Below are 23,470 nucleotides of genomic sequence, written 5' to 3' on the forward strand. Positions count from 1 at the left end.
GCGGGCCCAGGGCCGGCGCGGAGGGGAGGAGGGGGGCCGCGCCGGCCGGCGGCCCCGCGTCACGGTGGACAGCTCCAAGGCCAAGACCTCGCTGGAGGCGCTGAAGATCAGCCTGCGGCAGCTCCGCTGGAAGGAGGTGAGCGCCCGGCAGCCCCCCCGGCCCATCGAACCGGCCCTTAGGAGGCTCCTGGGGCTCTGCCCGGGGCCTTCTTCCCCTTCCCCGCCTGGCCCCCGGCTCCGGCAAGGGCCCCGGCCCGGCCTAGCGGTGGTCCCAGCTCTGGCCTTTCCCTCCGCTGCCCGCCCTGCTCTGCCGGGATCTGGGGAAACCTCCCCTCCGTTGCCTTGGGGTCTGCCTCTGGCAAAGGGTTTCCCCTTCCCCCTCCTCCTCCTTCCCCTGTCTCCCTGAACGTGCGCCCAAGCAGGCTCATGGACTCTGGGGGGCTCATCGCGGCTGGTGTCATCTCGGTGCTGGGGTTGTTTCTAATTAGATGTCAAGTCTGGAGGCTGATTTGATTCATGACCAAGAGTGCTATCACCAGTTATGCAAGCCAGAATATGGGTAATCGGATATTACGCTTCAGAGCTTAAACACATCACTGGAAAGGGCAAGAAAGAAACCTACCCCTACGTAGAAATGTTTGGTGCGTTGTGTCAGTTTGCGTTTCTTTCCTTTCACCCTTCCCTCATTGTATGTGTACGTGAAATAAGGCTCATGACCATGAACGAAAAAGTATGACCTGATAGATCAGCCGTCTGATCCGATGGTAAAGCCTCTGCGTCGCAGATTATCTTGAAGGCGTGTCAAAGAGCATTGTGTATGAATGAAATGATATTAAGCCGTCTATTAAAGCATACGTAACAGGCTTTAGCCTTCTAAATTGTTGTATGTAGAGAAGGCATGGCTTTTTTTTTTTTTTTCCCCCTACAGCTTGAGTCATATGTTCTCTCTGTGCTGTGTGAGGAGTTCGGTGTCAGCCTGTGTCTGCTGAACTGGAGTCATGACAATATGGGAGCTGGCACAGAACTGATGCTTTGGAACTCCTTATTTAAATCCTGAAGAGATTTCTAATATATATTTTATTATAGATGCTAAATTTTTCTCAAACTGTAAAGATTTTCTTTCCATAATAACTTTATAAATGGCTTTATAGAAGTTGAAACGGCTTCTAGGAGCTTTTCGAGGAACTTCTGTAAGAAAAAGGGTACTTGTAATCCATTTGGAAGAGAGAAGCTGGAGGGGACGTAAAGTGGAAAGATAAAACCTGAGGATGAACTGTTTGTTTGTGTGCAGAGCTAGAGTGCAGCAGCGTGATCTGTGGCACCTGCTTCACTTTACGAAGCTGGTTTTGGGCTGCCCACTCACAAGATACTAATATTTCTGTGCACCTGATACTTTTTTAACAAAATTTTTACGGACTTGGGGTAGACAGTATATTCTGTGTTGTTCCTAACTTCAGAGTTAAACGCTACAAATTTATTTTCTGGAGGATTGAGTAGCAGTAAATATTACCTGTATTTGTTCATAATGTCCTAAATACCTAATACGACAGACATATATGCTCCTCGTCAGGAAGAGTAATGCTTTCTCATTCTCTAGTTTTCATAAAATTTTATTTCAAGATTTTTGTTATTTAAATCCAGTGGGAGAATTTCAAAATCTCATTGCACAAATACTCCAGTTCTCAACTCCTGCTCTTACAGCAAAATAGCAATGGATCACCAGAGGCATGAAATTAAAACCTCTTACGTGTACTTCTCTTACCCTTCAGTGCACCTGTGGAGTGTCTGTCAGCAGCCATGCTCTATGTTTTACTTGGTAACATAGAGAGCAACGGGGACTTCACACTTAATTTCATTGTTCTTAAGGTTAAGTTTTATGTTCAGCGTGCCCAGTGCCATTCCAGTGAGTGTTTCTGAATTACTGATTTAAGTTAGCCTCGCAGATTATGTTGGTAATGAGCCATACTTACTGGTTAATTTTTTCTTATCTGTTTCCTGAGATTTTACTGTTTTGCCTATCTGTCTTGCACTTGGTATTCTGTCCTACAAATTGACTTGTTTCGTATGCTCTTCTTCCTCTCTTGAATATCTGCACTGTATTAATCAGCATTCTCCTTCCTGCTCTGCATCCCCCAACAGCAACTGCTTTTGCCTTTACTTCGTCTTTCTTTGTTTACTGTCTCCCTCAATATCCTTTCTCCTCCATCCATTAGTTCAGTCAATATTTTTCATTTAGTCTGTTGCTTCCTCTTCTGGCTGCTTTGTACTCTTAATAAAGAGGAGACCTAATAAGGAATTTTGTGATGCTTGACTGTATCATCTAGGTGGCCAATAATTCATTCTCTGTAAACAAGTCACTGTAATGTATTTCTGTATATTTTTCAGCTTATAAATAGGTTAATAAGTATGAAGGTGATGCTACCTTTTGTCAAGAAAGTGCTTTCTCCTATCAATGTATATGTATCAAATCAGTTTTCTCTTTTTTTTCCTTTCTTTATTTCCCTCTCGCCCACCCCGTCCTGCCCCGAAGGTGGAAAGAGTAATCAAAGGGGAGCCAATATTAGCTATGACTCTTAACTACTACTGTTTACATTGTGGAAAATATGAAGGTGAAAGTCTTCCAGGATGGGAGCAAGACAAACTGTTGCCTTCAAGCTAGCAGACTTCGGTAGACACAGGGAATCAGTAGGCAAGATCTCATCTAGAATTGAAGAGAAAAATAAGCAACATTAAGAAGAGAAATCCAAGGAAAACTCTTTTATTCAAGTAACATATAATTTTGAAAGGTCTCCCTTTCAAATGTTTAGAAAAATAGCACTAACGTATTTGTTCAAACAACTATCATTGATGTCCAAAGAGCCTTGGAAATAGTTGCACTGTTACAGCAGGACCAGCAGAGGGAACACAGACGTTGTTTCTTGTAGGATCCATAAAAATAATGAGGAAAAAATCTTAGAAGTAGTAATGAAATGCATATATTTTAAATACTGATGTTTCAGGGGCTGGTATTCTACTCTCATCCCTTGTATAATACTTTTCAAGGTGATTGCATCTTCAGCTGTGATATAGTATATTTGATCCTTCTTCCTCACCACTTATTTTACATTTTTTCCCATTGCTGCTTTTGTTTTGTTTCTATTCTTCTCTGTGTCTGGTGCTGGATGTGTTGGCTTGAATATTTTGTTGGGCAGGAGACATTAAAATAGGCTTTTTAAAGTGGGCTCCTTTTTATCGATAACTTTTTCTATCCAATGGATATCATTTTTACAGTGTCATATAGGCTTTTGTTTTGGTTTGTTTTTTGCTTTAAGTTGTGCATTCTGAAATCTCCTTGCTGTAGTTACCCTGACTTGCTGAAGAGCTTTGTTTCAGTAATAGTTGATTATTGCAATGTGCTCCCTGATAATTTGTAGAAGAAAGACATAATGCACCATGTGATTACAGAGTTGTCCACATGGTAGTAGTTCATGTTAGTAGACTAACATATGGTAAATGCCATTATAAGACAAAAAAAAAAAAAAAGAAGAATACTCTAAACATGGCTAACATTGGTGAGCAGTTTATTCTATGGCACTGATACATGAGAAAGAGGTGAAAGAGTCCAAGAGAAACCAATTTGTCTATTGAGATTCTGTTATCGGAAGCAAATGACAGACACGCACCCCTTTTTTTTTTTTTTCAGCTGTGGGAAGTTTGAGTAAATTAAATTATCAACCATGATAGCCCTATCTGGGGTAACGCACAGGGGTGGACTTTTTAAAAAGCATGGCAGAATTTTAATGTGCATGCCAGTGAAGCAATTACTCCCATCACTAGATTGGACTATCTGATTTAGTGTGTCAGGTTCTTTAAATGAACATGATATGCCAAATGAACTAATGGGCACAAATTGAGCTTGCATCCTGAGTTTATTCATCACTTAATAAATTATTTCTTTGGCTAGCTTTCAATTACCAGGAATGGAAGAAGCAGATGTCTTGGGCATCAAATATCCCAGCATTAAGCGTTTCATTTGTCTCGCTGTTCAGTAGCTGCATGGAGGCGTAGAAATAGTTTGAAATTTTACGCTGGGAAAAGCTGACTAGAAGACAAGAGTCATTTAACTTGTCATTAAACATGATGGAACAGACTGATGTGACCCGTGAGACAATTTATATTATTGGCTTCTAATCAAAAGGTAGAAATGACCTGTCAGACAAATTTGACTATGATGGGTTATTAATTGTGTCAAAGTTATGGAAACAATTCTATTCTCTTTGTGGCTCCTTGTTTATTTGTTCTGACAAATGCCCCCAACTCTGAATAAAAAAAAGATTTAAAATAAATTGTTCAAACAGTTAGTGAATTGATTGCAACCTGAAAGTTGTTTGCCGTGACTGATCCTAGGACCAGACTCGGGTTTTCTGCACAGGGTGGACACACAGCAGCAAGGACGGCTCCAGTCACACTTACAACCTCGGTCCCCCTGGGGCTGCGACCTCCCCAAGTCCCCGGGCTGTGAGCACCTTCGCTTTGGCATGGGTTAGTGCAGATCTGAGGCTATTCCAGCAGATGCCAGGTAGCTGTAGACAGAAGTTCTTATGAGAACAGAGGACTGCTTCAGGCATCCACCTTTCTTCTCAGCTAGTCCCCTGCACCAGGAGCTGGTGGAAAGGCCTCTTTTACCAGAATAAGATTAATTCATACCTGCCTGGCACTGCCAGAGAGAGCCAAGTAATCGAACTTGTTTGTTCCTTTCCGAACACTATTCTTATGTAAAAGCAAAGTATCCTTCCCAGCTCATTCAGGAGGTGAGTTTGATCCCGTTGTTGGATAAATCCCAATAATCTTGATTTGTCAGGAGTAGGGAAGTTGCCATCCTATCTGGATTGCTCATGCAGGGGTGCAATGCTTCCATTTTCCAGTCCAGAGGTGCTCACTCTTCATCTGTTGTGAAATGATTTCTGTGCAGTGTTTGTAAAGCACTTTGATATCCTCTGTAGATGAAAGGTGTTATATAAATGCAAATTTCATTCCTTTCATTTCAATTTCATTTAATAAATAAATAAATTGTTCAGGTTTTAGTGGGAAGGGCGTTCTGAGACCTACTACTGCATCTGTATTCTGGATATAGCTGTGGAGAGAGGTTAAGGCCACAGATTGTCTTTCAGAGCCTAACAGAATTAATTTTCACTTGTACAAAAACAGATTTTTGCAGGCTGGATAATAATTAAATAAGTGACGAATCCACTGGCTCTGTTAAATTGGGTATCTCATCCCTATGAGTAAGGAAACAGAAAGGATGCATTGCTCAATTAGCATTTTAAATTAATTTTTCAAGGCTATTTACTGAGGAAACTGAAATTTTAATTAAAGTAGCAAATAAAGTAATTCACTCAAAAGCTTTATGAGATTCTTTTTTCTGTCATATTGAAAAAAAATCCAGTGCTTAAAGAAATGTTTTAAAGCAGGAAAAATTATATTTGGAGTAAAGAACAAGTAGTTTCTGCAAAATACTGGGGTTCTTTCAATAAGTAAATGGTATTGAAGTCAATGGGTGATGAGGGTGGTAGATATTTCATAATAGTGTGTCCTAAAAATGCTGTGGTCAGAAATATAGCATATTTATTTGAAAAAGATGTAACCTAATAGTAGAAGAGATTCCCGTGAATGTATTCCATATGGTATTTAATTAATGGCACCTACATGGAGTTGCAGATAAATTTTTTTTTTTTTTAATTGATGAAAGGGACTGGGTCTAAGAGAACAAGTGTGGAAAATAAGAGTACCTCTTTTACACAAAACTATTATTATTATTATTATATGGATTACAAATGTTTGATTTTTTAACAGGTTTTTTTTTTTTTTGCTTTGGATGGTTGATACTGCTAATTCATGGGGCTTTTGTTCCTACTGCTGGAAGCTTGCTTTTTTTAAACCATTTTACTACTGTTAGAAACTGTTGCTATCAGTAATTGGCAGCACTGTTTCAGAGCTCTTCAGACTGTTCAAAAAAGGTTGATCTTTTTGGTAATAGATAACTATAAAGTCTTCCAATTTATGGTGAAATTGTGTGTGAATGGGAAAAGAAGCTCTTAAGCTGTTGGAATACTTAATATTGTTGAAATAATTGCCTTGGTCCTTAATAGTTGAAACATATATGCTCAACAAATGATTAATTAAATTATAAGCTTTTCTTTTAAATTCAGGCTATTGGTACCAGAAAGGAATTAATACTGTATAAATTAGTACACATAACTGAATATATAAAAATATTAATTTTAAATTTATTGCAGCTTGGACACCAATGTAAATCAGCTTGCTCAGAAAGTGCTTTGCAGCTACGCTTTACTATTAATTTACTAATTATTACTATATTACTAACTACTGTATTCCCTAAAATAAAGTTCTAGGGAGTAGAAATGTTTCCTGCTCATGCTAGACTGGGAGCACATGGAAATGCCACATGGTTGGGGGTAAAGGGCCACTGTGTGTATCGATGCAATCTGGGGAAGGGATTTAGGTTACCAAACTGCGGAGGGGGAGCACAAATATAAGCCATAAGACTGTTGGCATTAAGTGGTGATCTTTTTAAGAATAGGAGTTGATTTAGTAACTGCCAGTAAAGACAAGTCATCCATGACCTCTAGTGCTTTTTTTTTTCCTTGATGGTTGCTTATCACTCCTTAAACTGGGGAGGAAAAAAACCCCAAACCAAAATGTTGTCAGCATTTATTTACTTCCCAGCTGTAGCACTTGCTATTGCTGTGCCTTCATGTGCTGGAATTAAGTGCTTCTTAATGAAATTTTATTCCCTGTAATAGTATTTTAAATTACAAATGAGTCATGCCTTAATTGTGGTTGATAACAAGCTTGGAGTTTCTCAGTACAGATCATGCCTCTCAGTCATTTGTTTTTAGTTTCTAGAAACCTTTCACGGTTTGTTAATGTCTTGAACTGATCAAAATATTCTTAGTTCTGCAACCAAAATATAGAGCATGGGTTTTTTTGATAGTCAGAAGACTGTTCTTGGTTTATGCTTAATATGAGCCTTTAGAAAAGTAAGGAATGAATGGGTATTGCCAGTTTGCTTTAAAACTTGCCTCCTATCTTTTTTCCAGTTTCCTTTTGGCAGACGCTTGCCGTGCGATATCTATTGGCATGGGGTATCATTTCATGATAATGATATATTCTCAGGTCAAGTCAACAAGTTTCCAGGTACCTTACCTCTGTTTCTAGTTTAAACAAATGCTTTAAGAACATGATTATTTTAACTGTTTCTGTGTTTTACTGTTTTTTGATGTGAATTATCTGCCTAATCAACTGATAGTATTTTTAGCATATTACCATTTTTGGTAGGTGATTTCTGCTTAGGGAGTAAGAATATCAGAATGGGTGTCTCAAACAATTTCTGAACCGAAATTTGTTTTGGAGAGGAAGCGTTTTTGATGAAAAGAGTACTTAATATGTATGAATTTAAGAAAAATAAGACTGTTAGGCTATAATTTAAGTGAAGTGTGCAATTATTGTGTGTTATCTAGCATTGATAACAGTGCTGTGTCTTTGGATTTGGTTTTGATTCAAAGTGGAAAGTATCTGTTTTGTTGTTTTGTTTGGTTTTTTTTTTTTTTCATACTCTGGCCTTTCTCAGGGAGAAGCTCAAAGCGAAGTTCCTCAAATGGATTTTTTTAATATTGAAGAGTTCGTGTCAGCCCTCATCTTATGATGACTCTTCTACTTTTTTAAGCTCCCTTTTTTTCTCGTTTAATCCCTGTTGAGATCTCTCTAAATAAGAGCTAAGAGCTTAGGTATTGACTTATCTAAGCCCTTTACTTCAGATTTATTGCTGCTGTTAGTATGCTGTGAGAATAAGAACCCTCAGATATCGAACTTCATGCTTTATTTACCCTGAATTTCTCCTGTCTGTGGGAAGTTCACGTTCAAGTATCAGATGATATAGTTTTCTGGTGTTTTAAATCTGTGTTAGATGAATGTTACTCTCTCTGTATTCTGGCTTCTAGGTGGCTGGCACAATAATCAAAGCCAGAGAGTCCTTCAGAACTAGGCCTGATTTCCAGGAACATTGAACTAACTTGATGCTGGGTATTACTAAATTCTTCCTCTTGAAGAAGAGGTCTTGATGCTTCTCTTAGTTACTTGTGAGACATTCAAAGAATCTGAAAGGGTTAGTCCTCAGAAAGACTTGGAAACTTTTCCATAAAAATAGATTTTTAGTCATGTTCCTGATGGAAATAAGACTTCCGAAAATGTGTGTGTGTGTTCCCTGTCACTTTCTGTCCTCCTTGTATCTTTGGAATCTCCTGGCCAAAATCAACTGAGCTCGACAGCGGTTTGCAGTCACAGACTACTGAGTTCCCGTAGGTTTTGTGGAAGTTTGCTGACCATGTAGCAAGGAAGCCCACAGATGATGTTCTCCCCAAGAAAGAAACTGCAGCATGAACTAAGCTGTCATACTTTAAAGCATATAAACAACATGGGAGTAACCCTGAATGCCCTGACCTTGGGAAAAGCTTCTACCAGAGCGCTCTCAGATCTGGAAATGGCATGATCCAAGCATGAGATTCACAGCTGCAGGAAAGCAGCTAAGTTTGGCTTCTCACAAAATAACCTATTCTTTCTGACGTAGTTACTTAAATGAATGCAAAGTAAACACAAAGTGGTTGATTACATTTAAATGACATTTTTACCTATTTCTGGAACAATGGCAGGCTAGGGCAATAATTTTGGATTATAGCAAAGACAGTAGTTACTATTCAACTAATGTTTTCCCTCTGTTATTCTGAGCTGTATTTTTATAATTTTTTTATTCTAATATGATACAGCAGTACATACAATATGAAATATGGCAGGGGAATGTTACAAATATTTTGTCAGATTTTAAATTTTAAAAGGTTTTCAGCTTTATTGAAAGCAATGACTAGAGAACCTACCAGTAGGGTGAGTAATGATATAACAATTTACTTTTAGGTTGAGCCTTCAGTGTGGATTTTTCATCACTTTTAGACTCTGTCTGTTCTTTTCACAGGCATGACAGAGATGGTACGTAAAATTACACTGAGTCGGGCAGTGCGAACAATGCAAGATCTATTTCCCCTTGAATATAACTTCTATCCTCGATCCTGGATTCTGCCAGACGAATTTCCCCTCTTTGTGGCTGAGGTAGATTACTTTTTCTCTCAGAGTAGTGTAACTTCTTGGATATTGTTGCCATGTCATTCTTAAGTTTTTTTTATACCTACCAGATTATTTAAAATGACACTTGGGTGCTGTGGATGACATCTTTTTCAGTTTGCCTGAGACCAGACTTTTGTTTGTTATGTTCTAGAAAAAGCTTAAAAACAGTTACGCTTCTCTGCAATGCCAGAAGAGATGTCTGCAAATTAAACACGGTAGAACCATAAGCCCTTTCCCTGCATATTCTACTGAGTTTAAAAGGGCTGAGGAGGTTCCAGTACAGTAGTGTGTGGAGTGTGGTACTTCACTAGGTTCATTGTCACTGAAGTCTTTTTAGTCCATTCTGCCTGTTTATCCAAATCTTTCAAAACAGCAGTTTGTACTGTGTGTTGTTAAATATAATCACATCTTCCTGAATAATTGTTTGATTTAATCTCTTGTCAGACTGTTGCTTTGTTTAAATATTCAGAGTGTAATAAAGTACCATTCTTTTTTAGCTTTCTTGGAAAAAAGTGATGCTGTGTGTTGATGTTTGGTTCTGTTATTACAAATATTTTTTTAAATATTGTATGTGTTTGTTTTAACTCTGACTCGCCCAGTACATTCTTGTATTCTACAGTATCCTCTGCTTGGAAAAGTGACAGAAAAAGTATGGACTTTAAGAGACTTCTATACTGTGTGTACTTTTTGGATAATTACCATATCCACAATCCAGTTAAATCTATGAACATCTTTTAAAATACACTCTTCATGTGTGCTGGGTCACTGCCATGGCACTGCTAGTAACAGTAAAAATGAGTAAAATCCCAACAGTACTTCAGCCTTATTGCTTTAGTTGCAAGACCAGTTTGTAAAAGCAGTGTAAATTATGCAGTCGATTTAGCAATGACAGGTAGATAAGTGCAAATAACTTGGAAGTAAACTTTCAAAATGGTGCACTGGAGTTCTAGCAATGACTCTTTCGGGAATCGTGCCCGTCTCGGTTACAAGGCGCTGATTAACTGAGCAGCGCGTAGCAATGTGGTCTGTACATCAGGTTAAATGCACACACCCGCACGCTGTCAGCAGGTGGCACTGCAAATAAATACTTTTCTCTGGTTGAACGGTTACTGGAGTAAAAACGGTTTGTTTTTTGTTCCAAGAATAACAGATGTCCAGTAACACACTCCTAGGAGTTTCCTTCGCATATGTTCTTCCATCTGTGTTTGAGAATAGCATAGTTCTTGTTATCAAACATTATATTTTATGTTGTAAGAGTTTATGTTCTACTTAACACAAGTTTGTAATGTAACCCCTCCAAAACAAGAAAAAATAAAACAAAAAATTCCACATCCACTGTGAACCATAAATGGTTCAGAACACTTTTCAGTTGCAGTTTCATGAGTTCTGAGTAGGAGGTCTCCAGCCTTTTCTGTTGTTTTTCTTCATATGTGGTTTTGTTTGCTTTACAACCAAGGGAACCTAATGCTGCTGAAAATGTTAGCTCTCTGAGACTCAATATTCAGCCTATTCACAAACAAGTGCAATACAGCATTGGCGGTGCCTGCATGTTAGACATACCCCTATAGAAACTGGCATACACTTCAATATATGAATGCCATGTGTACATTTATCTGAGCAAAAGATGATTTAGCCATCTCTGGTATTTCTGGAAGTAAAGCTGTATTGTCATGGGCTGCAGCTCCTAAGTATGTAGCTCTAGGTGTGTCATGCTGAAACTCATTTTGTTGTACCTTCACTATTACTAGTATTCAAGTCCTTTAGAGCATAGTTAATTACCAAAAGTCACAAATTCAGTGTCAGTGTATGTATAGGTTAGACATGAGAAGATGGTTTGGTGCTGTTTGTAGTATAGAATTTTGTCGCAAAGGGCTGGACTGAGAAATGGACATCTATGAGATTTTGCCTGTAATAGAAATGACTATTGAAAGAAGAAACTCCTTGAGAATGTAAATCTCACTGCCTCCTCTTGAAGTGCTACAACATTTCAAAATAGTTTCTCTCTCAAGTATTCATACTCTGCCTCACTTCTCTAGACATGATTGTGAACTTTTATTATACATTTGTATCAATAACTAAATCAAATGCTGTCAGCTTTTCCCACTTTCCCCTATACCTAAATCCAGGTAGAAAACACTACAGCTAATCAAATATTAATCTTCTGTGCTTTAAAAGCCACTAATTGATGAGAAAGCTGCACTCTTGAGTTTGTTGTGGGTGAGCTTCATATTGGGAAATGCCAACAAGATGGTAGTTCCCTTAGTGTCATTTGTATTGAAATGAAATGGTGATAGGTATTTTTAACAAGGGCTTAAAAATTCATTTTACTGAGTAAATGTATGCTTAGCTACTTTCAGAATTCACTTATTTTACCTTCTAAAACATTTTGTACTAACATATCACTGTAACAGAAGATTAATTACAGATAAGCAAATCTCGCAGGTGCTATGGTAATCACCCCTTCACTAACAGAGAAGAATCTGTTGGAATCTGTGTGCTAAGAACTTATTTCTAATAGGAAATTCCAATTTCTAAAAAGTAACTAGCTTAGGATTCAAACCAGGACCTTGATTGCTCTCATACTACCTTTTTTGTGTTGTCTGTGAGGATGATGAATAGGCCTAGTATGATTAATTTTTAATAAGAATCTAATTTGGACAGTCTCATTTCTAGCACAGCGTATTTTTGGTGGTTTAATCAGGTTTTCAGCGTTTGAATACCTCTTAGGCATAGACATGAATTTTGTAGTCTTTGTGCTGTCAAATCTTATAGCCCATTACATGCTTTTTTTTCAGAACACTATATTAATTCAGCCTGTGTTTCCTCATGAAAGGCAAACCTGCAACTGGATCAGATTTTCATGCCTTTAAACATCATACTCTCCTCTTGCTGTTGACTGTAAACAGTTAACATGTTTTTAAAGATAATTTCCTTCTGTCAAGCTAAGTACAAAGAAATACTTCATTTCATATGAACTAATTTTCCTACATGACTGAATCTTCTAAGTCTGGACAAGCTTCCTCATAATGAGAATTTGAAAGAACATAGTTGAGGGGATTGTGGAGAATCTGAAGATGACTGTCAGGAATTTCCTTGAAGATCAGGAAACCATCTGCTTCAAGGCAGTCAATCTGCTGAAAAACAGACTGACTCTGGATTACTGTTCCCCCTTTCCCCACCATCCCATCTTCATCTGCCATTTATAAGTTTTGATGGACTAGAAGGCCTGAATAATGTCCAGGTCTTCTAGTCCATCAAAAAATGGACTAGAAAATGATGGAGAAAATTATTTCTTTTCCAGATAAATGGAAAGAGTTAAGTATGAGATCTGTGAGAGTAATGATTGTTAAAATGCAGTACTTCAAAAGCAGGTTGCTGTTGCATCTTTAACAGTAGTCCCCAGAAAGCATTACCTTTTTTGAAAAGGTGCTGCTGTAGCAGAGCAGAAGTAGCCTGAGGTGTGAACAACAGGCATGGGAATGGGAGGCAGATTGCCCCAGCTGATCTCAGAGAGGTTCTTTATTACTTTCTGCCCTAGTAGACCACGATTGTTGCTTCGTATGTACAACTAGAGTCATAGTAGGGTATGTTTAGTCATAGACTTTTAAGATTAACCAGGTAGCTTTCTGGGATGCTAAGTTTAACAACGGTGAACCAGAGAAACTCCTTTAGTATGCAGAGTAATGTCACGTCAGGGGAAGATTATTCATTAGTGGTAGAAAGACTAAGGCATAAATCCTGCCTTCCTTCTTTGTACATCTAGGCCTGCTGATCTACTTGGACCTATTTATCCACATGCTGTTTATGTAAGCCTGATCTCCATTGTGGCGTTTTATCCCTCAAAGTGACCTATTTTGAAGAAGGATCTTTCATTGAGTTAGTGTGACACTTGTCCACGAGAAAAATCCTAGTCTAAATAATTAATCTTGAATTTCTGCAGTAGCTAGTAGGACGGCTTTTAGCAATGTGGTTCTCAATGAAGTGAATGACTGGACAGGATGGAGCCAGAAGTCCTTCAGGCCTTGGGAACATTGCTGCTAGCAGAACCCTGTCTGCATCAGCAGCCTAATGTAGTTGCAGGAGGGGGTGTTGTCCAAAAATCACGATGATCTGACCGGCGCTCAGCCTTTTCCTGTGCGTTAATTTTTTTCTCTTTCATTCTAGAGTGCCATGGCTGATGGTGGCAATTGATTGTTTTTTCTTTGTTAGCTTGTATCCTCAGGCATCTTAAAGTCAATCTTCAGTTGTTGCTGGTGAGCTGCAGGCCTGTGTAAAACCAGATCCCTGACTTTGTTCAGCATGGTGCTGGCTGAATGGAGAGAATAGCAGCTGCAGGTCTGGTGCCATAAGACATGTGAATGCAAGGAAAGAGTGGTCTGTACTGTGACATCCCTCCGTTTTGAAAAGAAGAGATTTTAAGTGCTTTATTCTTCCGAATCCCGTGAGTAGCTGATAAACGTGCTAGTCTTCATCCTGCGTTTTCTTTAGCTGCATTCTTTGTTAGGACTGCCAGGGCCAGTGCTGTTAGGAGTTTCATGAGCTACAGTCCTTCAGCATCTGTTCATTGAAACCTGGATTTTTATAGTTGCATTTTGATAAATTACAATTTGTGCTCTAACATTTGATTTCCTCCTAAATATTTGTGAATGTAGTACTACTATATTTACACCTGTAGGGACTTTTGCTGTTCTCTGCATGTAGATGTAGAGCTGGGGGAGCTACAGAGGCTTCCTTACTAGGGTCCTGTTGCTTTACCATGAACTTAAAAGGCTACCCAAGAAGGTAATGCATCAGTTCATTTTCCACTGCTTGCTCAGTCCTTGACCTCCAAACCAGTTGCCAATTAATACCAGTTCCCTTCGGTTCTCTTTCTGTTCTTGGTGTGTGCCAGTTGCATCACTACATTCACATTCCACTTGCCAAACAGCTTCCGATAGCTGTGAGCACCACTGGTGCTGACGGGATTCGGAGAGATGGCAGACAGGTCTTCAGTCATCCTGTACCTCAGGTAGCTGCTTTTTTCCTCCGATGCTTCTGAAAGCTGAGACACATTAACTCACTGGCTTAAACATGCTCATATTCTTTCCTTGCTGCATGTTGTAAAACTTGCCATATTTTATGAATAGTTTTTAAAATTCATCTAAGATGACTCTAAATCCTTTGTGACTTTCTTTCTTTCTTTCTTAATTTCACTTCTACTAATTGAGGCATCCAAATCTCTGCAGTTCTTATTTTTGCTATACAAGTAATAAAATAACTAAAATTTATTTAGGCAGTGGGAGATATGCATATAACATGAAAGATCTGATATTCAGCAGATGTGTCAGGCCCTTACAGTGACCTAGTTACTGTCTTCATGATTTTTTTCATCCTCAAATAAAATGCATTGAAGCTTGCAAAGTTTAGGTTTGCTTCTTGGGAATGTGAACTTTGTAGGCTATTTAGATGGTGTAATTGCTCTTTTCTCTGATGTAAAAAAATACCCTAATTATATTGATTTTTTTTTTTTTTTTTTTTGTGTGAGAGAGTTTTGAGTGAATATATGCTGTTTACAAAAGTGCAGATTTGAATCCAGCAGTTAGTTATTGGTGCCATGTTTAATTCTGACTCACTGTATCCAGCTGGGAATGACATTAGCCTCCAAATGTTCCCTGCTAAATGAATGTATCAGTTTAACATGTTCAAAGGCCAAAACAACCTTATTACAATAATCATGTTTTGGATTGCCAACTATTAACATGCTGTTCCAGGTGGGATTATTTAAGTTTCTCACAGATAAGGTAATTGAATCTTTAGGAAAGAAAAATGGCCATTTCCCTCTTCTTTTTCCCAAAATTTTTTTTAGTTTTACTTCTTATGTAACTCCCATTAGTTTGTTAAAGCCAAAAAATTCAAAGATATTTATAGTTGCTTCCAAGAAGCTAGTTTCTATAAAAGGCTGTTGTCTGTTATATTGCCAAGCCCTGTTTATGCCCCAGAAATCAAGCTGCTGATGTCAGTATGAAGAAATGACAGTGGGGTCATTATGAAGAAATGGGATTGAGCAAAAAGTTCAGATTCAACTGCCTTTTGAATTTGAGACATTTGGATCTAGATCTGAGTTGTAGAACTTTTTCTTTTTTTCCTTTTTATTCTTCTCTCTTGGTGTGTGAGGATGCAGACCCCTCTCTATAATCCTATAATTCTCTATAATTGAGTTTTGTGCTTCATCTTACTAAGGCCACATCAGTGATTCTGTAGGACAGTTAGGTTCTGACAAATCATGGGTACTTCCCTATCACTGTTGTTATAATTTCTGTTTGTGGTAAGCCATTTCCCTTATACACCCCAAGAATCTAGGGCACAGTATGGAAAAAACCTCAAGGTATGCCTTATACTGTACTCATGGATATCTACAAAGCAATGAGAGAACTGGATACATGAGTATCAAGGTCCAGGCTGCTGTAAACAGTACAGAAATAGGTCATATAGTCCTCCAATGACATTCTTACAAAGTATTGAAGTTGACTTTAACAAACAGAGATCTTTCATGGCAAGGCACTACAATGGAAAGAAACTGATACTGAAAGGTACTGATTTGCTAACCTTCTCCACTGCCCCCTTTCTCCTTTTTTTTGCTGTTTCTGTGTCTTGATGATCTTTATATACATGCTCACAGCGTGTTAGTAGCTGTCAAAACTTGTTACCTGCTATTTTCTTTCTAGTGGGGGCATCTCCCATCACCCCATACATAGTAAGCTCAATTGTCAATGTGTGTCTTTTGGAAAAAATGTTTTCTGGAGTAATTCTATTAATTTAACTTGTTAGCAGTAAAGAGTATTTGACAGCTTTTTAAGAAATCTGCGAAATGAAAGCATTTCTCTGTGAAAAAAGTGAAATGTATCTTGTGTAGTGACTTTTCTAAGCATTTTTGCATATTAAAATACATTATGCTGGTAGATGTTGGTGTTAGCTGTTTGCAAGCTCATACACTAGAGCGCACTGTGTTTCACACTGAACCAGCATAGCAGCAGTGAACGTCTGAACACAGATTGAACATCTGCACTAGCTTGAGGAAACAACAGGCCAGGCATGGAGTGCTTTGTAGATTCGTCCAAATGATTTGATACAAAACACCATCAAATTCTCCACCAGCTTCCCTCCCTTTCCTGATTTCACACTAGGTACCTCTAAAGAAAGCATCTGAATTGTCATGTGCTATGAATGGATCTTCCTAATACAAATCAAAGCCACTGAGAAGAGTTGTTGAAATCATGATAGAATTTGCTTTATCTTGCATTTGATAGAAAGGTACTAATTGCATGTCAGTGAGGTGAATTCTGGTATAATTTAGAAAACCCTTCATTTTGGGGAATGGTGGTAGGTAGCAACTAAGGCATAAACTCTATGCTTTGTTTAGTAAATTTGTGGTATTTGCTTATACCTGTACATGGCTCAATATTCCCTAGTTTTACTAACACTGGGTATCTGATTGTGAAGGATATTCAGTGGTGGGAAGAGGTATTACCAGTGCCACATTTTTACTTTATCTTTCCTTCTTCCCATACTGTTTGTCTGCATTCATACCTCAATAAATAAGGTGCCTTTCCTTAGGTTAATGTTTATCTTTGTCAGTCGTTGTTCAAAATGGAGTACGCAAGTTTAACGTTGCTGTTTCATATATATTAGTGACTAATAAAATGGATGTCATGAGATATACAGCATTTCATTCTGTAAATTGGTACATAACATTATAAAGAAGTTCCTGAAATCATTTATACAATGGCCTGTTAAATAAAATGACCTTTTATCTGTACTAGTAATTTCCTACTCATGCTTTTCTGTTTGTCTTTGTGCTTGTCAGCACTGTTTATCTTCTACATTTTTGCATGGCGTTTACTACTATCGTGATCATGTTATTTTTATTTATTTTTGCTTATGAGTGGAATTTGTTGGCTTTCATAGTACTAGCCCTTCTTCCCCCTGCAATTAGTGTCTTTCAGTGTAATTCTTTTCCTTTTAGGTTCGTATGATGAAAGACAGTGATCCATCCTGGAAGCCCACTTTTATTGTAAAACCTGACGGAGGGTGCCAGGGGGATGGAATCTACCTCATTAAAGACCCAAGTGACATCAGACTGACGGGAAGCATCCAGAGCCGGCCAGCTGTGGTCCAAGAATATATTTGCAAACCACTGCTTGTCGACAAACTGAAATTTGATATTCGTCTTTATGTCTTACTGAAATCTTTAGAACCCTTAGAGATTTATATAGCCAAAGATGGACTTTCTAGATTTTGTACAGAGCCCTATCAAGAACCCACTTTAAAAAATTTGCACCAGGTTTTTATGCACTTAACCAACTATTCACTAAATATCCATAGCGGGAATTTCATCCATTCTGACAATGTAAACACTGGCAGCAAGAGGACTTTTTCAAGCATTCTGTGCAGACTGTCTTCCAGAGGAGCTGATGTCAAAAAGCTGTGGTCAGATATAATTTCACTGGTGATTAAAACAATTATTGCACTGACACCAGAACTGAAAGTTTACTATCAGTCTGACATACCAGCAGGAAAGCCTGGGCCAACTTGCTTCCAGGTAGGTTGGAATTTCTGCTAGGAATGCAGTTATTTCTATGCGTGGATTCATCTTCTGGGTGTTTAATTCCTTTTCTAAAAGCTTTCCCTAGTTATGTTGCTGATCACTGGTTGGGTGTAGTGCATACACTGAATAGCATTGTGTGAGCTCAGAGCTTGGGTTCTCCTCACCCAAGTTTTACCTTACAAATCTCAGTCTCTTGACCTGTGTATGTCACTACTAGCCATAAACATATATGGAGAATTTTCAATGGGTATCAATCGTTAGTAGCAGTATTCACTCCAGTTTCCATCTTCTAGATGTTGTAACTACGAAGCTTTGCAGCTTCCTAATGCCGCTATAATGGTGACAGTTTTAAGACCTGCTTGTCATAGGTGCTAAGATTCCATGTTGACAGATGGCAGCATTTAGAGATGGGTGTAGTGTGAAAGTAGCCATTAGTATTGAAGGCAAATGGTTTCAGTAATTATTAAGCGATATAGCATGTTTCTCAGTTATTTCTCTTTTGTCCCTCAAATGTTTCTTCCTCCTGAATGTTGACATGTGGATGACCATTGCATTCTCTAGAAGAACACTGTGAGTGGAACTGAAGTAACGCATTGCTTATTATGCACAGATTTTAGGGTTTGACATTCTCCTGATGAAAAACTTGAAGCCCATGTTACTAGAAGTAAATGCAAACCCCAGCATGAGGATAGAACATGAGCAAGAGGTAAGACCTCTCAACATGATCATGATACTGGAATAGAATTGTTTAGGTTTGGTTTTCTGGTCTTTTTTCCTTGTTTGAAAGATGAAAGCTGTCTGCTAATATGAAACCTCCAAGGTTCTCTGTAATTTTCTTCTTTGAAATCATTACTAATCTTATGCACTGGAAATATGACTTATTGGAATTGTGAAAGCTCTCCATCATCTTTGTCATAAATACATTTATTCATCATCCCCTGCAGTTGACTTACTTGTGTTTAGGGGATTGCTAATAATTTTTTTCATGTTTGCATACATAATATAAATGGTAACATTGGCAACAGTCCTTTTTTAATATTTCAATTTACTAGAGAAACTTGCCAAAAATTGTTGTAATATCATACTGAAAATGTTAAGGTGTTTGTGTATCCTTTAAGAAGTATTTTGTAATCTATCATTGTGCATTTGAAACATACATGACATGCATGAAGTTTGAGCAAATGTGGAATAAATAATCATTAGTTCTATACTGAATAATTGTGTCCCTTTGTAATTTAAAGCTTTCTCCTGGAGTATTTGAAAACGTCCCAAGCCCTGTTGATGAAGAAGTGAAAGTAGCTGTTATCAGAGACACTCTTCGTCTAGTGGACCCTCAGAAAAAAAAGAGAAAAGATATCCAGTAAGTGTGTTGACTTTCTTTGTTTTTTGCATCAGTGCCTTGCAAGCAGTTTAGTAACTCAGATTTATTTATTTGTACTTTGACTTGAGGCCTCTTTTTTTTTTTTATTGAAAGCAGTCATGAGATGTAAATTTGTGTATTAATTTGCTTGAAAGTCACAAATTACTCTGAATGATTTGCCCCATTGGAGCTGAAAAGTATGAATATAGTATTTAGAAATTGCTTCCTTGATCTGTGATAATAAACATAGTTAAATCTATGATCTAGAAACGAGAGGAACTGCCTGAAGCAGCTTGCACAGAAATGCTTGTGGTGGGATCAGGCTGAGAGAAATATCTTCTTTTCTGATGAAACACTTTGTTTTAAGCAGTTCCTTGGAGGCATGAAAGGGAGATTTTTTTTTGTGTGTGTCCCTAGGAATTCTTGCTTGTAGGCCTGCCTCCATACTAGAATATCGATTTTTGTTCTTCTCTTGGCACTTAGTGGCAACCTTAAATATGTTATTCATGTTCTATAATGATTTCAAGTGCAAATTTGCTGTCCTTTTGTAGACAGTCCCATGAACGAGACATGACTGACAATACTTACAAGTTCTGTATTATTGTAATATTATTATAAGATCAAGCTAATCTTTCAGAGGTAGTGCCACATAGAAGTTGCTGTGGTCAGTATACAGAATGTCTTGCAAAGCAACCTGTACTGTGTGTTGCCTGTACTTAATGTTCACCCTTAAGACTACTTCAGTGCATGGAGCTGAAAAAAGATCTTTTTTTAACCTGTAATTATGTAACTAGTCATCTCTTTTTTTTTTTTATACTCAAGTTATGTCAGGCATTCATTAACTACATATTAGATATGGAAAAAAGGCAAATGATAATTAGGAATAAATTCATGGAGAACGCTGGCGTGTGTGGAACTCTCATTCAGCTGAGGATTCTTCTCTGATACATTTTAAGTACTAAGTAATTTTTAACAGGATTAGTTGGTGATGAGATAAACCATTGGCTCTTCACAGCAAGAATTCATCAGTGATGCAGCTTTTTTTCAGAATAATCTGGTTAACAGAGCATCTTGTTGATGAATATCTGCATGTCTTCACCATAAGTCAATCCTATTTCTTGCTGCAAAGGGAATATTCTGGTAACTTTTTGCATGGATGTACAGGAACTCCTGTGTGACAACTGCCCACCTATTCAGCTGAGATTTACCTCTTCTACTTCCAAGTACTTTTTATTAAACTGGGCACGGTGTGTGGAACGTCTTGAGACACATGATCTTACTGTAAGCGTCAAGTAAAGGACCTCACCCTAGTCACCTATGGAGATTTACATCAAAGTAAAAGCATTTGAGAGAGGAACTGAGCACCAGTTTCTTTTGCCTTGTCTTCACTAGCAAAGGTTTTACAATGCTTTCCCTTTGTGTCATTCCTCTCACTCATTTCAGTGCATCTCAACCAGTTCTGACGTGTGCTCCCGCATTCCTTCTCCAAATCCTCCTACCAGTAACTGCAGAGAAATACCTCTGTTTGCAGGACAAAGGTATTAACTAAATAATTGACTGGAGATAGAAAGCTGGATAGTAGTTTACCTAGCCGTTGTAATAGTTTTGCTAGTCTGATTGTATGTGGCAGCAGGGAAAGCAAAATTTGGCCTATTAAAAGAAAAAAAAATCTGAAAGAATTCCTTTTCTGACAGCTAACCAGCAGCAAACGTTACAGACTCTGGTTTTCATGCTAATTAAGTAATGGACATTAATCTAAGTAAAGTTTTAATGATATATATAACACTGAGTTTGAACACACAGGGGAAATACTGCAAAGTCTGAGCTGCATCTCAGGTAAATATTCTGCTGTGGAGATGGATTTGATTTTGCTCTAATTATCTCCCAGATTAAAATAAATGAAGCATCTAAATGAAAGTGAGTTTTAGAAGTCATCCTGAAGTACTTCATTATCAGGAAAGATTAATAGCTCAGAAATTTTTTTAGTTTAATTTTTCCTCATCTTTATGGAGTTTCAATTATTTTTTCCTCCTTCCTTTCATGTGACTTATAATACTGAAATGAAAGTTAAGTTGAATAAGATCAGTTTATCATGCCATACATATCTCTTTTCCAATACAATTCCAGTCTTTACATGCACCAATCACTAGTAATTATCTTGGCATTGGCAATAATTAGTCATTGAAAATATACAGTGATACAAGTTCAAATGAACGTACTTAAATATACTTAGTGGCTGTTGTTGCACAGTATGACTGATCTTTTCTTAATTTTAAGAATTTGTCCTGGCCATTTAAGTACTGAGGTATGTGCTTAATATTTTGTGTATATAACATGTTTTAAACAGAAACTTTAAATGCATGCAAAGATTTTTTATTTATTTATTTATTTATTACCACTGGAATAAATAAAGATATCATTGTGGAAGATATCATTTTGAGGGAAGGCTTTGTGTTACTCCGTGATGCAAAGAACATAAGGAATTAAAATAGAATAAAAAGTGACACAAGCACATGTGAGGCTTTTGGGAGGGATGAGCAGGGTGAGTACTGCACAGCGCCTGCTTTTCCCTGTGATGTTATGCAAGCCCTACCAGACAAATCCTGTATACCTCATACACAGAAGACCTATTCTACACATCAAGATCCTGAAGGCAGTAGGTATCCCTATAGAGATTAATGTCCCGCTTTGCTGCCTTAATTTCCTTGCTGCATCCGAATCCTCTACTTTGGCGCAGTTGTAGTCAAAGTCTGATGACAGCGGAGTTTCCAAGTAACTATTAACAAAGAAATTTGGAGCCATGTACTGCTCTGCAGGGTGAAGATGTATGTCAGCGGCTTGGAGCCTCTCAAGAGGAGAATCTGAAAGCGGCTCTGTGGGTTACTTTGTTAGGCGGTTTTCAAGCCATTCTGTAACCCAGAGGGTGAGTGGTGTCTGGCTTTGCCTGACCAAACAGAGCCTGAGTAGCCCTTTCTGAAATGAAAGAATGCAGCTAATCAACTACATGTTGTGTTTTACTTCCTTGCTCCTCTTCTTTAAAAAAAGAAAAATCCAGCTAAAACTGCATGGTTATAAAAAGGTTTCTGATTTTTTTTTTTTTTAAATTTATTTTTCCTAATGAAATTTTAGAGCCTTTTTTGCCCTAGCTTTGGTTCCTAGACTAGTCCTCTTTTGAACTCAAGTTTCACTCATAATTAAGAAATTAAAACATTTAATAAAATACTATGGAAGATACTAACTCTCTGATTTTGTTTGTGTGGCAGTACTGTTCTCATGGATTTTAAGGCTTGAGTAGATCATTGCAGTCATCCAGGCTCATGACATGCTGGAACAAACACAATCATTTGTGGCTGAGCTGTTTTCTTGGAGAGATGGAATTTTTAACTCCTCTGTAAATCTGTTAAGTATTATTAAACAAAGCTTACTTTCTTCTAGCATTACTACAGAGTGAATTCGGGGGTAGTGATGGCCAGTAATCTTGATTTCTGTTCCGAACATCTGTCACTGCTAATTTCAGAATCATCGTGGTGGGTTTTCCAGCTTACATTTTTTCAGCAGTGGTAGCTCTTTTGAGTTTATGATCTACTGAAGACCTTCAGTACTAGATTAGCCAGCTGGTCATCGTATCATCAGGAGGGAGCTTTCCTCCTTGAGTGAAAAATGTAATGTAAAAAAAGATGGGGAAGTGTAGGGGTTTTTACTTAACATATTCAAAGCACCGTGTAGAGCAGGAGTGGTGTATGTCCCTTTGTAGGACAGGGAAGCGATCGCACTATGCATTTTTATCCAAGTCTGTAATAGGCAACATGGTCGGAAAGCTTGGGTATGCCCAACTTAAAGTGAAATCCTTGTCACGTAGTAGTGTAAGTTAAGGGGTTCGACTATGTTCCATAACGTTTCTACAAAGAAACCTGTATAAAGCTTGTATAGTATTAAATTTGCTCTGGATTTGCTTCTTGCAGCAGAGGTGCTATTCACAGCCTACTGAAGGTGGGAGAAGACTTCAGCTAAAGGAAATTTGCACAGTTAAATGAATGGTCTAATGACACCGAACAACATTTAAAGTAAATCAACGTTACTTATGTAAACAGCAGTTTAATTAAGATAATCACTGATGCAAATCATTGTTTATATTGTGACTCCAACAGAAAATCCATTTTAAAAGGCTTTGCAAACTTCTACTTTTTTGTGCCTGATTTTGAATCTTGATAGTAGTAAAATGTTTTAGTTTCACTGTTTGTTTAATTATCAGATATTTATTCTTTTAAAAATTGCATTAGATTTGAGGAGCAAAAAGGAGTCTCAGTCTTGTATGCAAATATTGTATATTCTTCAGTGGATGTTAGAAGTAA

At 37.8% G+C, this 23,470-nt stretch overlaps 1 protein-coding gene across 1 annotated transcript in view; it reads left to right on the forward strand.

Annotated features, from left to right (window-relative positions):
• The window catches only part of TTLL11 (tubulin tyrosine ligase-like family, member 11), a 59,542-nt gene that overhangs the window by 9,689 nt on the left and 26,383 nt on the right, over positions 1–23,470 (forward strand). The window contains exons 2-7 of the mRNA XM_010571089.1: positions 11–136; positions 7,101–7,197; positions 9,026–9,159; positions 17,177–17,752; positions 18,369–18,464; positions 19,000–19,118. Of these exons, the coding sequence (XP_010569391.1) occupies positions 11–136; positions 7,101–7,197; positions 9,026–9,159; positions 17,177–17,752; positions 18,369–18,464; positions 19,000–19,118 (1,148 nt within the window). The remainder of the gene's footprint in view (positions 1–10; positions 137–7,100; positions 7,198–9,025; positions 9,160–17,176; positions 17,753–18,368; positions 18,465–18,999; positions 19,119–23,470) is intronic.

This window comes from Haliaeetus leucocephalus, unplaced genomic scaffold (genome assembly GCF_000737465.1).
Source record: "Haliaeetus leucocephalus isolate CR32 unplaced genomic scaffold, Haliaeetus_leucocephalus-4.0 Scaffold306, whole genome shotgun sequence".
NCBI classification, from domain to species: Eukaryota; Metazoa; Chordata; class Aves; order Accipitriformes; family Accipitridae; genus Haliaeetus; species Haliaeetus leucocephalus.